Source organism: Pituophis catenifer, unplaced genomic scaffold, assembly GCF_029215685.1.
Source record: "Pituophis catenifer annectens isolate HBS135680 unplaced genomic scaffold, rPitCat1.0.hap2 SCAF_5, whole genome shotgun sequence".
NCBI classification, from domain to species: domain Eukaryota; kingdom Metazoa; phylum Chordata; class Lepidosauria; order Squamata; family Colubridae; genus Pituophis; species Pituophis catenifer.
The window spans coordinates 93,055,571-93,069,616 of NW_027256885.1; the positions used below are offsets into that span (position 1 = coordinate 93,055,571).

General features: G+C 41.6%; 1 protein-coding gene across 3 annotated transcripts in view; it reads left to right on the forward strand.

Annotated features, from left to right (window-relative positions):
- Positions 1 to 14,046, forward strand: part of DCAF7 (DDB1 and CUL4 associated factor 7) — a 245,675-nt gene that overhangs the window by 157,715 nt on the left and 73,914 nt on the right. For all 3 annotated transcript variants that reach the window (XM_070944527.1, XM_070944528.1, XM_070944526.1), the window contains 2 exons: positions 5,742 to 5,853; positions 8,152 to 8,270. In XM_070944527.1, coding sequence (XP_070800628.1) covers positions 5,742 to 5,853; positions 8,152 to 8,270 — 231 coding nt within the window. The remainder of the gene's footprint in view (positions 1 to 5,741; positions 5,854 to 8,151; positions 8,271 to 14,046) is intronic.

Genomic DNA, 14,046 nt, shown 5'->3' on the forward strand with positions numbered 1-14,046 from the left:
GGAGCTTTCTGAAGTTCCTTTTCAAATCTCTTGTAATCATCTTCTAGTATTTTATAGGTTTGTCTTTTCTTAATATTCCTTTTCCTTGTATAGTCCATTATCAGACCTCTGGCATAGGCCTTCATTGTATCCCAAAGATTTGTTTTTTTAATTTGATTTATATGCCGCCCTTCTCCGGAGACTCAGGGTGGTTTACAATACAATTTTGCATCGATGTGTCCTCTTTTCTATTCTCTTTGAAGAAGAAAGCCAATTCTCTCTCCATTTTCTGAACAAAGTCCATTTCTTTTAATACATTGTTATTTAAAGTCCATCTAGATCTTCTCCTTTGTCCTTTCCATTTCACTGTCACTGGGTTACGATCTGCCCAAGTATTTGCTTCTATTTCAATTTGTTCTATATTCAACGTCAATTCCATTGTTGTCCATATCATATCTAATCTAGACCAAGATGAATGTCTATCTGAATAAAAAGTATATTGTCTATTTTTTCCATTTCTGTCTCTCCATGCATCTTTTAAATTTATTACCTCAGTCATCTTAAAAAAAAGATTTCGGTAGTGTCTTTCTACTATGCTTTATTACTTTGTGTGATTTGTAATCCAATTTCTCATCCACTATACCATTAAAATCTCCCATCATGCAGATATTATCATATTCCAATTCAATTATTTTCATATGTAACTTTCTATAGAAGTCATCTTGTTTGTTATTTGGAGCATATACTGCTATTAAAAGTATTTTCATATTATTATCTATTATTTCCACCATCAGAATTCTTCCTTCATCATCTGCATATACTTGCTCTGCTGGTATTGTATTTCTAATATAAAAGACAACTCCTCTTTTCTTACATTGTGGCAATGAAGTAAACATTTTCCCTAATTTTGACTGCACCAGTAACTGTTCATGTTGCTTTTTTAAAAAAAAAATTTTTTATTAAGTTACATGATTATACAATTCAACAGTTTTCGTTCGGGCTGCGGTTTTTACATTTACACAAATTTATATACATGGTGTCTCTTAAGTTACTTAATTGATTTAATATTCACACTCTCCTTTTACTTTTTGTGTTTACCTTCCAACCACTTATACCACATTTCCCACACCGTATAAAATTCTGAGTTCTCTTTTTCATTTATTTCGTGAGTTAATTTACACATCTCTGCACACTCTAATATTTTTCCAATTATATACTCCTCCAGTGGCTGTCCTTTCTCTTTCCAGTACTTTGCATACATTATTCTAACAGCTGTGATAATGTGTGTGATTAGATATTTCTTTTCCTTCCGAAAGGTCCTTTTTGGTATTCCCAGGAGAAAAGTTTCTGGTTCCAAATCAACTGTTTCTTCTATTATTTCTTGGGTCCATCTTTGTATCTTTTTCCAGTATTTCGTCGCTTCGGGGCATGACCACCACATGTGATAGAAGGAGCCTTGATGATGGCCACATTTCCAGCACTTTGGGTTCGCATTTGGATAAATTTTCGCTATTCTAGTGGGGGCTAAATGCCATCTATATATCATCTTATACTGATTCTCTTTATATGTTACCGCTCTTGTCAATTTAAGATTGTAGTTCCAAATTGTTTCCCAATCGTCTAAATTTATACTACGTCCAATGTTTTTTTCCCATGCAATCATCTGTCTTTTGACTACTTCCTCTTCCCTTTGGTATTCGAGCAGATACGTATATAATTTGGCTAGTAATTTGTTTTCTGTGTCAGGGCATTGATTAATCCCATGTTTGGCTCTGGGACAAATCACCCTGATTAATTAGAGGATGGATCGTGGCTTCCTCCAAGTTGCAATATTCTGAAAAGAAAAACCCGAAGAAAAGTTCTCTAATAAAACTCATTTATTTGTTATAAAGAAAATAAAACACCTCACTAACTAAGAAAGATAATTGTTACATTTTGAAAGTAATTCGGGCCGGCTGCTTTTCACAGCAACCGGCACTCCTGGCAAGAGAACAAAGGAAAGAGTGTGAAAGAATGTGGGTGGATACGGAAACACGTAGCTTACTGATGAGAAGTTGGCAAGCTACGGAGAGTCTGACAGTCCAGAAATAATTAGCTCAGCTGGTAAATAAAATAACGCAGTGACATTCTGTACCCATCCAAATCTTATCTAATCCGTTGGTTCCTAGTTCTATGCCAAATTCCTTCTTATCTTTCTGGTATCTCGACTTAATTAGTAAATAAGGCCACCAATCAATATGAATACTTTGCTCCTTCAAGGTTTCATTGGTTTTAAGATTCCCGCCACTATCAAGAATGTCTTCATATCTAAACATTTTTTCCATCCCTAACATATTTGGGTATATCATAGCCTCCATTGTAGATATCCATTTCGGGACCTTCGTGTAGTGCACTTGTCTAATTTCTTTCCAGGTCTGCATTAGTGCATCTCTTGTTTTATGCCTGTGGAAATATGTCCTTGTTCTTTGGCTTTTATCCCATAGATGGGCGTGCCAGCCTCTGCAGATCATGTCCTTCTAGTGTCAGGATTCTTTTATTATCTAAGGTGGCCCATTCCCTTAACCATACCAAGTTTGCTGCTTTGTGATACACTTCCCATGCTGGGAGTCCAAAGCCGCCCCTATTCCTTTTATCCTGTAATGTTTGTAAGGCAATCCTCGGGTTTTTCCCTCCCCAAATGAATTTCCTGGTGATACTATTCAATTCTAAGAAGAATTTTTTATCTAGATAGACTGGGATGGTTTGGAACAAATATAATAGTTTAGGCAGGATGCTCATCTTTATTGAGGCTATCCTGCCTAAGAGTGATAGTTGTAATTTCCCCCACCTTTCCAAGTCTTGTTTGACTTTATTAATTAAAGGCTTGTAATTATCTTCTTTTAGGGCCGAGCATCTTGCCGTTATCCAAATGCCTAGGTTTTTTTTTTTTTTTTTTTTTACTGTTTGCAAGCCCAGAGCTGCTTCTAATATTTTCTTTTGGTCCTCTGACAAATTTTTAGTTAACATTTTAGTTTTTGTTTTGTTCAGTTTAAATCCAGAAACCTCTCCATATCTATCCAATGTCTCCAAAAAAATTTTCCCCGTCTCTAATGGTTCCTCCACAATTAAGGCAATGTCGTCAGTGAATGCCTGTATTTTATAAATCTCTTTCCTAATTTTTAATCCTTTTATTTCATTATTGTTCCTGATTCTTCTTAGTAAGCTTTCTAAAGCCATTATGAACAATAGTGGTGACAACGGGCATCCTTGCCTCACCCCCTTCCTAATTTTAAAAGTTTCTGTCATATCTCCATTTAATAGGATATTAGCTCTTTGTTTATCATAAATTGTGGTTATCATTTTCTCAAAGTTATCTCCGAATTTCATCATTTTAATTTGCTGGGTCATAAATTCCCAATTTAAGTTATCGAACGCTTTCTGAGCGTCCAAGAATATCAATATCATGTTGCTTTTTAATATGTACTTCTTGCAAGCAGATTATATCAAATTTTAATTTCTCTAATTTATGAAATATCTTTCTTCTTTTATCAATTGAATTAAGTCCATTTATGTTTATTGAAATCAACTTTTTCTCTTCCATATTTATACCTTATAGGAAGGATTTATTGCTCTAGTGGTTCCCATTGTTCTTTGTATTCCACAATTCCCCCTACTGCTCCTCCTGCTTTTTCAATCGTTGCTAAATCCTCCTCTTGATGATCTATTGGTGATTCTGTCTCTTCCAATTCCAATTCTTTCTCTTTGAGAAATTCTGCGTAGAATGCTTTAGCTTTATCTATTGTATCTATTCTATATCTTTGTAGCTGCCATGTTAGCACTAATCCTTCTGGTATCAGCCATTTATAATTCACCCCTTTTTGAAGTAGTATTTTAGTCAAGAATTGGTATTCTCTCCTCATCTCCCTCACTCTTCTCGGTATTTGCTTCAAAACCACAATTTCCTTCTCCTTGTACTTCAGTGTTTTTTCTTTGGCAATCTGCAAAATTTGTGTTTTAATCAATTTCTTGGTAAACCTTATATGCACTTCTCGTGGTAATTTATTGCGCATTGCATATCTTGTATAGACTCGATATATCTCATCTATGCCATCCATCATCTTCTCCTTGGTGATTTCTAGTGCTTCTGCTAAAATTCCTATCATTACTTCTGCCAAATTCTCTCCTTTTTCTTCTTTTACATTTTGAAATCTGAGATAAAATTCTGATCTATCCATCTCCCATCCTACTAATCCACTCCTGTGTCGTTCAACTTCTTCCAATCTAGTATCTATATCTTTAATTTTTTTCTCTCTTTGCTCCTCTTTTTTCTCAATTTTTTGAAGTCTATCTTCATATTTCAACATCATTTACTGTATACTCTCCACTTTCTCATCTGTCTTTTCTGTTCGTTGTTCAATCTTCTGAACTACTTGCAGAATCATCTGTAATGTCCTCTCCTTTTCTTTTTCCTTTTCCTTCTCTTTCTCCTGTTGAAGCATCGTCTGAATAGATCGCTGTCCTCCAGATGGTGATGAAGAAGACGTGGTTGTGGAGGAGCCTACAGCCGTTACTTTTCTACTCATTCTGTAAAGTAGTCACGCAAGCTTTAAACAAATAGCCAGAAAAAAGAAAGTCAAAAAAAGGAAAAATAAAAATTCTTCAGGTTCTTCTATACCCTAATCCAATTTAAAAGGAGCATGTATTAATCGAAATGTCAATGAAATATATATTTAAAAAAAACCAACCAAGAGCAGAAAAACAATCTTCAGGCACTTGTATACCTTAATCCACTTTGATTATTTATGTGATATAAAAAAAGGAAATTGGTTACAAATTAAAAAGAAAACAATAAAAAAAATCAAAGATCCTCCATCACTTCATAGGCCCATTAAAAATGCTTAGACAGGGGAAGGGTACAGAGAGAAGTCACTTAGCAAAAAGAAAAGAAGGAAAAAAAAATAGAGTCCAATTTTTATTTACAGTTCTCTTTTCAAAACACTAGCAATTCTTTCTCATTCAATATCAGACTCCTGCTTCTGATAGCTCCCCGAAGAACACCTGAATAAACAATTACAGATACACTGTTGCAAGATATTGAAGTTTAAGTCTCTCGTGAGATTTTATGAGAGGATTGCTTACAGAAGTTACTTTATATATCAATAGTAATTCCCCCTAAAAAAGAAACATTGAATTTATCATAATCACAATGAATAATAAATTGAATATAGTTCAAAACAAATTTAAAGAAGGAAATCAGTTTGGGATTAAATTATAGCCAAGAAGACCTGACATTTTGTCAAAATGATGAAAGCAGCATTGCACCCATTTGTATGTACAGGGCACAACACTGTTCTTGTCATTTGCCCCCATTTATCACCACCTGCAGATACCTCTAGTTAAATCCAAAATTACATGAGCTGAAGAAATTCATTCATGCAGTTGGGTTTTATTCTGTGCCCCCTTAAAATCTATTAGAGCAGATGTTAAGGGTTCAGGGTAGAAGTACAATTCTGCTGCTTGAAGGAATTCCCTCTAACTTAACTAAAAAAACCTCTTGAATTATGTTTTTAATATAATGAATAATTGAATAATTGTAATGGGAAAACTATATATTGACTCTGATTTTGCTCTTTGGATGCAATGAAATATTACGGAAAAGCATGAGACCTTGCAGGACAATACACAGAATGGCCTTTTCCCTATGTTTTATGGAATCCATACTCTTTTAAGTAAGTAAACTGACTCAATCTGATCACAAGCATATATTGATATCTTTTGTTCAGGTGGGTGAAACAGAGACCAGGCTAGAATGTCTGCTGAACAACAATAAGAATTCTGATTTTTGTGCTCCACTGACCTCCTTTGATTGGAATGAAGTGGATCCTTATCTATTAGGTAAGGGACAAATACTAATGTAGCAGAATGATGATGGTAACATGATTAAAATAACTAATAGTTCTATTTATAAATTTAGCAAAGAAAATTGTTGGCAGGTATCGGCTTCAGAAACTAGCCAAAGGTAGACTTCGTATTATCTTCAAGATGTAGACAATATTTTGGTGGTCAGTGGCCTTAACATATTGGGGGGAATGGATAGCTGCAAATGGATGGAGCTACATCATGGATTTAAGTGAGAGGGGAATTTAGAGGAGTTTGTTTTTCTTCTGATTGGGCTTATTTTCATCTGTTCTCAAAATTCCAAGAAATTACAGGCAGTCCTTACAACCATTCATTTAGTGACGTTTGAAGTTACAACAGCACTGGAAAAAGTGATTTATGACCATTTATCACACTTGCAACCGTTGTAACATCCTCATGGTCACATAATCAAAATTCAGATGCTTGGTAACTGGCATGTATTTATGAGGGTTGCAGTGTCCCAGGGTCATGTGGTCCACCATTTGTGACCTTCTGACAAGCAAAGTCAATGGGGAAGGCAGATTCACTTAACAACTATGGCAAGAATGGTTGTGAAATGGGGCAAAACTCACTTAACTGTCTTGGTTAGCAATAGAAATTTTGAGCTCAATTGTGGTCATAGGTTAAGGACTACCTGTATACTACCAATAATTTTCTGGAATCATGGCCAGAGGAGACTAAATGGATTTATAATCACAATTGAGCCTGCAATTTGGGTTGTAAGTCATTGTGGTCATTAAGCAAGGCACCCATGTGACTGCCTCACTCAAGGACTGCAATCCCAGCACCCCCCATTGCAGTTGTTAAGTGACTACATGGGTCATTATGTGACTGCACAGAGGAACATCAGAGGATGGGGGAGGCTTAGTGAACATTGGCCTGAAGAAACCTGCCATGGGCTGGGAGGCCTCAGGCCACTGGGCCCACCAATGCATGGGCCTTCCTCCCACCCAGCTGGGCAAGTTCATTTACCTTCCCTTTCTGTGCAGCTATTGAGAAGTATGCCCAGCTGTTCTCAGGCACAGCTACTGTAGAAAGCTAGCCAACACAATGTTTCTGATGGTAGAAAGAGCCTCAAGCATCATGAGGGCTGGCACTCTTCTCACAATGTTCGGAGGCTCTTTCTACCTTCAGAAACACCATGAGACAAACACCAGCCCTTGCAAAGATTCTGAAGGCTAGAAAGAGCCTCAGAAACATTGTGAGGGCTGGTGCTTATCAGCAGCTGCATGGAAAAGGAAGGTAAGTGGACCTGTGCAGTGGGGTGAGGAGAAGGCTCAAGCTTTCCAGGAGTGGTGGGGTGGAGGGAAGGCCTCTGCATCAGTGGTCCTACCCAGTTGAGGCCTCCTGGCCCCCACAGCAGGTTTCGCATGCCAGTGGGCCTAGCTGGCCAAGGCCTCCCAGCATGTGGGGGGAGGGGACTTACGTTCCTGCGGTTGTAAGAGTGGGCACACTGAGAAGCACCAAAATTTTTGTCACATGACCATGGGGTGGTATGTCCCTTCGTTGTCTAACAAAAAGACCTGAAACTACTGAACAAATCTAGTCTGACCACTTTTTTTTTTTTTTTTGGCAATTCTTTGTTGGTACAATAATCGGCTAGTCAATCAAAATTGTTAAGTACTATTTTTTTAATTGTCAAATATTCAGCAGAATGATTTGTGATTTCGGTGGTCTGTTTTTATAATTGCATCATGGCTTCATTTTAATAGCAAAGGAAATAGGAACTTCTTGGTCTTGTACCTTTTTCTCCCAGTTTAATGTTTATTTGAATTCTCACTAAGGCTTTAAAATTAAAGTTTGTAATAGCAAATTGTATATATGCTTAAAATGTATATACTTATTTTCATTCTGTTATAGATTATAGTTGATTAAAATTTAATTTTATTAATACACATTAGTTCTATAACAAATACTCTTTATTTTATTAATGAAATAGTCAAGTGAAATATCTTTTGATCATATGGGCAGTCATAGTCCCATGACATTAAATAGAATATTGATTGATCACAATGTAGAAAAACATGTTTTAATTTTTGTTTTAAAGCTGGTAGTTTGATTTAAATTTTTTGACTGCTATAAGGGATCTGAGGATTGCTATACTTTTAAAAAAAAGTTAACAGACACATCGAGGTTGCTTTCTATAAATCAAGAAGGGGTGGAGGTTTACTTTGAGGTCTAGAATTAGAAATGTTATGTAATGATCCGTATATGTATTGCTTTTAAGAAAAAACAATCTTAATATGTTTTTTCTTCCCTCTCAAACTATGCCAGGTACTTCTAGCATTGACACAACTTGTACTATCTGGGGTTTGGAAACTGGCCAGGTGTTGGGAAGAGTGAATTTAGTGTCTGGCCATGTCAAGACTCAGTTGATTGCCCATGACAAAGAGGTGATGGTGTACTTTTTTTCTTTTTCTGCAATTATGTGCAGTTACTAAGTTTTTTAAAAAATCCAATTATACATTGGCGATAGTGAAGTAGCAGCCAAGGTGAGTTGCATTGCTGCTATTAGTAATGCATTTATTTTCCTTTTAGTAATTCATTGAAAATGGGGAATCAATACAACAAAGTAAAATATTTTGCAAAAAAACCATTCTGCTCACAAGGAGAGTGTTATGCCTAAAGCCCAATTTGGTGGTAAGCATTGCCCTTTTTTAAGCTAAAGCAAATAATTTGTTGGATATACCTTCTTTACTCCTGCCTTTGCATGAAAAATTCTCCTGTGCGCTGCTTAGAGAGTCCAAAGCAATGGGTGATAACCTTGTCTGATTGGCCAGAGACTGAATTGTAATTTGTTTAGACACACCTTCTCCTTCCTTCCTGTATAGCTCCAGTTTGTTAACTCAGTCGGCCTAGAGAGACTTATTTAGCTTATTCTCCATTGCTTTGGACTGGCTTCTAACAAAGCACAAAGTATATCATTTTAAAAAGCTTTGATTCTGCTGGGAAGCAGTTTCTGGCACCACGCCCAGTCCAGCGCTGCTCAGCTGAGCCGCGGGGGCTAGCAAGCCAAATCCTGCTTCTGTCTGCAGCATGGTTCTACCCGAGGCATTAAGCAAGGACTCTCGACCTATGGATTCTCAACCAAGTCAGCCTGGTTGGTCTCCCATTGCCTCCACTAGCACACAACCACTGCATGTTGCTGGTATGGAGACTTCTTTGGGCATAGCCACTCCTGTACCAGGATCCTCTCAGCAGCACAGGGGTTCCCGTGCATCTGCTACCTTTACACCTACCACGGCGGGGCTCTGCCCGGAGGAAGGCCAGGGCATCGCACTGTCACAAGACTTGTGCACCATGATTGCCCAAACTATTACCAGGGGCATTGATACTACTCTCATGCAATGGAGGTGTTCTGCCCCATTGCCAGTAACAGACCCGAATCCAAGAGCCACTCCTCCAGTATGTCATTCGGACAGAGAGTACATTCCAGACTCTCGTTCTGCTTCGCCTTCACAGCAAAGTGACATGTCCTATCAGGGCGAAGAAGAGGAGTTGCTGGAGTATAATTTTTCTGATGATGAACGGGTCATTTCTGATAAGCCCCCTGTTACAGGTCTGTTTCCTCATGACCTATTTAAAACTCTATTGTACAAGGCAAAGACAACAGCCAATATGGGGGCACTTAATGGGCAACCTGGGGGATCCTCGGACCCTCACGATCCCATGGCTCTTCTTTTTACCGAGCCTTTCACAGAGCAAGAGGCGGTTCCACCGATACCTATCATACCGAGCGGCATCAGGAAGCTCCTGCAGGAAGGCAGAGATTCTTCTCGTAGCTCTTCACTGGCCCAGACGGAACTGGTTTGAGGATCTATTGACCCTATCAATATCCCCTCCCTGGAGGATTCCTCCCGACAGGATCTCCCTCAGCCAGGGAGCCGTGCTCCACCCAGACCCCCAATATCTTCAGCTGGCCATCTGGCACTTGAAAGGGAGATCCTGAGCAGGGACCACTTCTCAAGGAAAGTGATTTCTACCATCCTTGCATCCCAACGTCCGTCGACAACTCGTATATACAATGCTACGTGGGTCTCATTTTGCCGCTGGTGCACCAGACATGCACTGGTTACAACCTCGACGTCTGTACCACAGATATTGGACTTTCTGCAGGAAGGCTTGGAGGCAGGACTAGAGGTTAATACCCTCCACAGACAGGTAGCTGCTTTAGCAACTGTTCTGTCTTGTGAGGGGACTTCCACACTCTCTCATCACCCAAGGGTCCACAGTTTTCTAAAAGGGGCTTCCAATCTGCAACCTCCGCCTGTTCACAGATATCCTTCTTGGAACCTTTCCCTCGTCTTACAGATGCTCACGTCCCCTCCTTTCGAGCCGTTGGGTTCCGTCAGCCTCAGACTCCTGTCCTTTAAGGTCGCCTTTCTCATCGCCATCACTTCTGCTCACAGAATCTCGGAACTGGCAGCTCTTTCAGTGCGGAAGGACTTGTGCATTATTCATCCTGACAGAGTCATCCTCCGACTGGACCTGACATTTGTGCCAAAAGTCAACTCCTGGTTCCACCGGGCCCAGGAGATCATCTTACCAGATTTTTGTCCAAATCCCAAACATCCGAAGGAACGTAGGTGTCAGGTTTCGGTGCTATCTTAAATGAGTTTCATTTTCAAGCGCAATCTCTCTAATGAAACATTTTTATTTAAGAACATAAAAAGCCGACAATCCTGATTTCATTTTTGTAGCCAAACTGGCCCCTCCTTCCAACCCCCTCCTCTTCCGCTCTCCAACCCCAATGTCCCATTGGCCATCATGCAGATCCATCTCTACCTCCCGGCACGTTCTTTTCACAGGAATGTAGCCCCCACCCTCGTCTCCCAGGAAACACTATCTGTACATACAAAACTAGGTAAAAGTTCATCTTGTTATGTCAGCGCTGGAAGAGAGCCTAATTTGGAACGCTGACATCCGGCCCCTCTCCCTTCACTTCTGTGACATCACCTATCCCATAGGGAAAACACAACAAGATTAGTCTCATCAGCCCCTCCCCGGCTGTGCACCCCCCCCCTCCCGGCTTTCCCGGGTGGTCTGCATGGAATTTTGCTATAAGGCGATCAGCTTGGATGTTTGCGCTCTTCACCCAGGAAGCCTCTGACAATGGGTAACCCTTCCATTTAATTAAGTACTGGAGGCGCCCCCTGTGCCATCTTGAATCAAGAATCCGCTGCACCTCGTAGTGCGTTTGGCCCCCAACAACCAGGGGCCCAGGGGGTTCATGTGGAGTTGGCCTTAAAGTAGACCCCACTACAGGTTTTAGAAGGCTACTGTGAAAAACGGGGTGAATTTTCCCCAAAAGCCGTGGCAACTGCAATTGCACTGTAACGGGGTTGATTATTTTTATTATAGGAAATGGTCCTATAAATTTTGGGCCCAATTTCCTGCTCGGGAGTCTAAGTCTCAAGTACTTGGTGGAGAGGTAAACTTTCTCTCCCAGCTGAAATGGTCTTTGGGGAGTTCGGTGCTTGTCTGCTTGTTCCTTATAAGATTGAGCCGCCTTTGCCAGCGCCCTCTTAACATTTTCCCAAGTTTGTCTCAACATTGCCATCCAGTCGGTCAAACTGACTGAGGAAGGGGGCTCCCTCGGGTATTCTGGCATGGGAACAAAATCCATGCCACTCACTATTTTGAACGGGGTTAGCCCCGTGCTGCTGTGGACAGCATTATTATATGCAACCTCCGCAAAAGATAGGAGGTCTGCCCAATTGGACTGCTGGTAGTCGACGTAGCATCTTAAATACTGTTCTATCATAGCGTTCAGTCTTTCTGCCCCCCCATTGGTGCTCGGGTGAAATGCTGAGCTGAGCCCTTGGGATGAACCTATGGATCGTACAAACTCCCTCCAGAACTTTGCTGTGAACTGGACCCCTCTGTCGGAAATGATTCTCCTGGGGACTCCATGTAGGCGGTAAATGTGTTTCAGGAACAGTTTGGATAACTGACGGGCTGAAGGCAGTCCACTACAAGGTATGAAGTGTGCCTGTTTGGAGAATAAGTCTATTACAGTCCAGATCACTGTATTTCCACTGCTCCTCGGTAGGTCTACTATAAAGTCCATTGCAATCTCCTCCCATGGTCTTGTTGCCTCAGCTACTGGTTGCAACAATCCAGGCGGGCACCCTGGCCTTGTCTTCATTGTGGCACAAATGGTGCAGCTTTTTACATAACTGTCTACGTCCTTTCTCATGTGTGGCCACCAGAACTGCCTTCGTACTAGGTGCAGAGTCTTTAGGAACCCGAAGTGTCCTGCTGGTTTAACGTCGTGGCTCCTCTTGAGAATCAGGATGCGTAAACTCTGTGGGACATAGAGTTTTGTCCCCCTCCATGCTAGTTCATCTCTTTTTGTCAAGAGATGTTGATTGTCCCGATACCAGGGGTCGGTCAGCGTTTCATTTTTTAATTTTGCAGTTAAGTCACTTGCAAGTTGGCCTTGCTGGTCACGTCGTTGCTGTCTGGTGATCACTTGGGCCGCAGCTTGGATGGAGGGGATGATGGCATTCACTACCTGCTCCCGCTCACTGTTGTATTGGGGCATCCGGGAGAGGGCATCAGCCAGGAAATTTCTCCCTCCTGGGATGTGCTTAAGCTCGAAATTGAAACGATTGAAGTATTGTGCCCACCGCACTTGCCTGGGCGACAGTTTTTGTGGGGTTTTTAGAGCCTCTAGGTTTTTATGATCAGTCCAGACTTCAAATGGTTTCTGGCCTCCCTCTAGAAGGTGCCGCCAGGTCAACAAGGCCCACCTTACTGCAAACACTTCCTTCTCCCACGCCGCCCATCGCCTCTCCGTATCGGTGAGTTTGCGGGAGGTGTAGGCGCAGGGTTGTAGATCACCTTGGTTGTTCTTTTGGAGTAACACGGCTCCTACCGCCACATCACTTGCGTCTGCTTGGATGACAAAAGGCTGTTCCGGATCCGGGTGTTTTAAGACAGGTTCTTTCGCGAACAGTCCTTTTAGCGTCTCAAATGCCTGTTGGCAGGTCAGGTCCCACTGTAGGGGTTGTCCCGGGCGAGGTTTCATCGCTGGGCTTCCTGTCTTTAGGAGGTCCGTCAAAGGTTTGGCAATCTTCGCGAACGAGGGGATGAATTGTCTGTAGAAATTCGCAAAGCCTAGAAAACTTTGCAGTTGTCTGCGGGTGCGAGGGGGCTGCCATTGTAGAACTGATTGGACCTTGGCTGGGTCCATCTCTATCCCCTCATTTGATACTCGGTAGCCCAGGTAGTCTAGCCGTGATTGGTGGAAATCGCATTTTGGCAGTTTGACATATAGGTTTGCCCGTAGCAGTTTTTTCAGTACTTGGCGGACGAGGGGTATGTGTTCGTCTATGGTCTCCGTGTAGATAAGAATATCATCCAGGTAGACGAGGACCCCTTTGTAAAGGTGTTCATGTAAGACTTCGTTTATTAACTGCATGAATACTGCCGGGGCTCCTTGCAATCCAAAAGGCATTACTTTAAACTGGAAACTACCCAGGGGGCAGTTGAATGCTGTTTTCCATTCATCTCCTGCCTTTATGCGTACTCGGTAATAAGCTTCTCGAAGGTCTAGTTTGGTGAAAACCTTCCCTTTAGCTAGGTGGGCTAACATGTCTTTCATGATGGGGAGGGGGTACAAGTTGTGTACGCAAACAGCGTTGATACTTCGAAAGTCGACCACCAGTCTCATGGAGCCGTCCTTTTTCTCTTTAAACATGACCGGCGCCGCTACCCTTGGTTTCACTGGCTCAATAAATCCCCTTTGTAAGTTTTTGTCTATGTAGTCCCGCATTTCCTGCATTTCTCGGGGCGTCATGGCATACATTTTAGGTTTGGGTAGTTTCGCTCCTGGGATAATCTCGATGGCACAATCGGTCTCGCGGTGGGGGGGCAGAATGTCACACTCGGCCTCGCTGAATACCCCCGCAAGGTCTTGGTACTCCCTTGGGATCTGGTTTGCGTTACAAGCGGTGGTGGGTGCGGCTGCCAATTGCTTTGCTGCACCTTCTGGGAGGGACCCTTGTGTTGGTGGTGTTTTCTTCTGTAGTGGAGGGCTGCTTTGGGGTTTCAGCGTGGGAGGGAATTCTTCTGGTCGGGGCGGCAGGGGTTGGGGTCCCTTTGCTATTCTCAGCCTGCGGGTTCCCTCTTGCCACCAAATGATTGGGCCCCATTTGTCGAGCC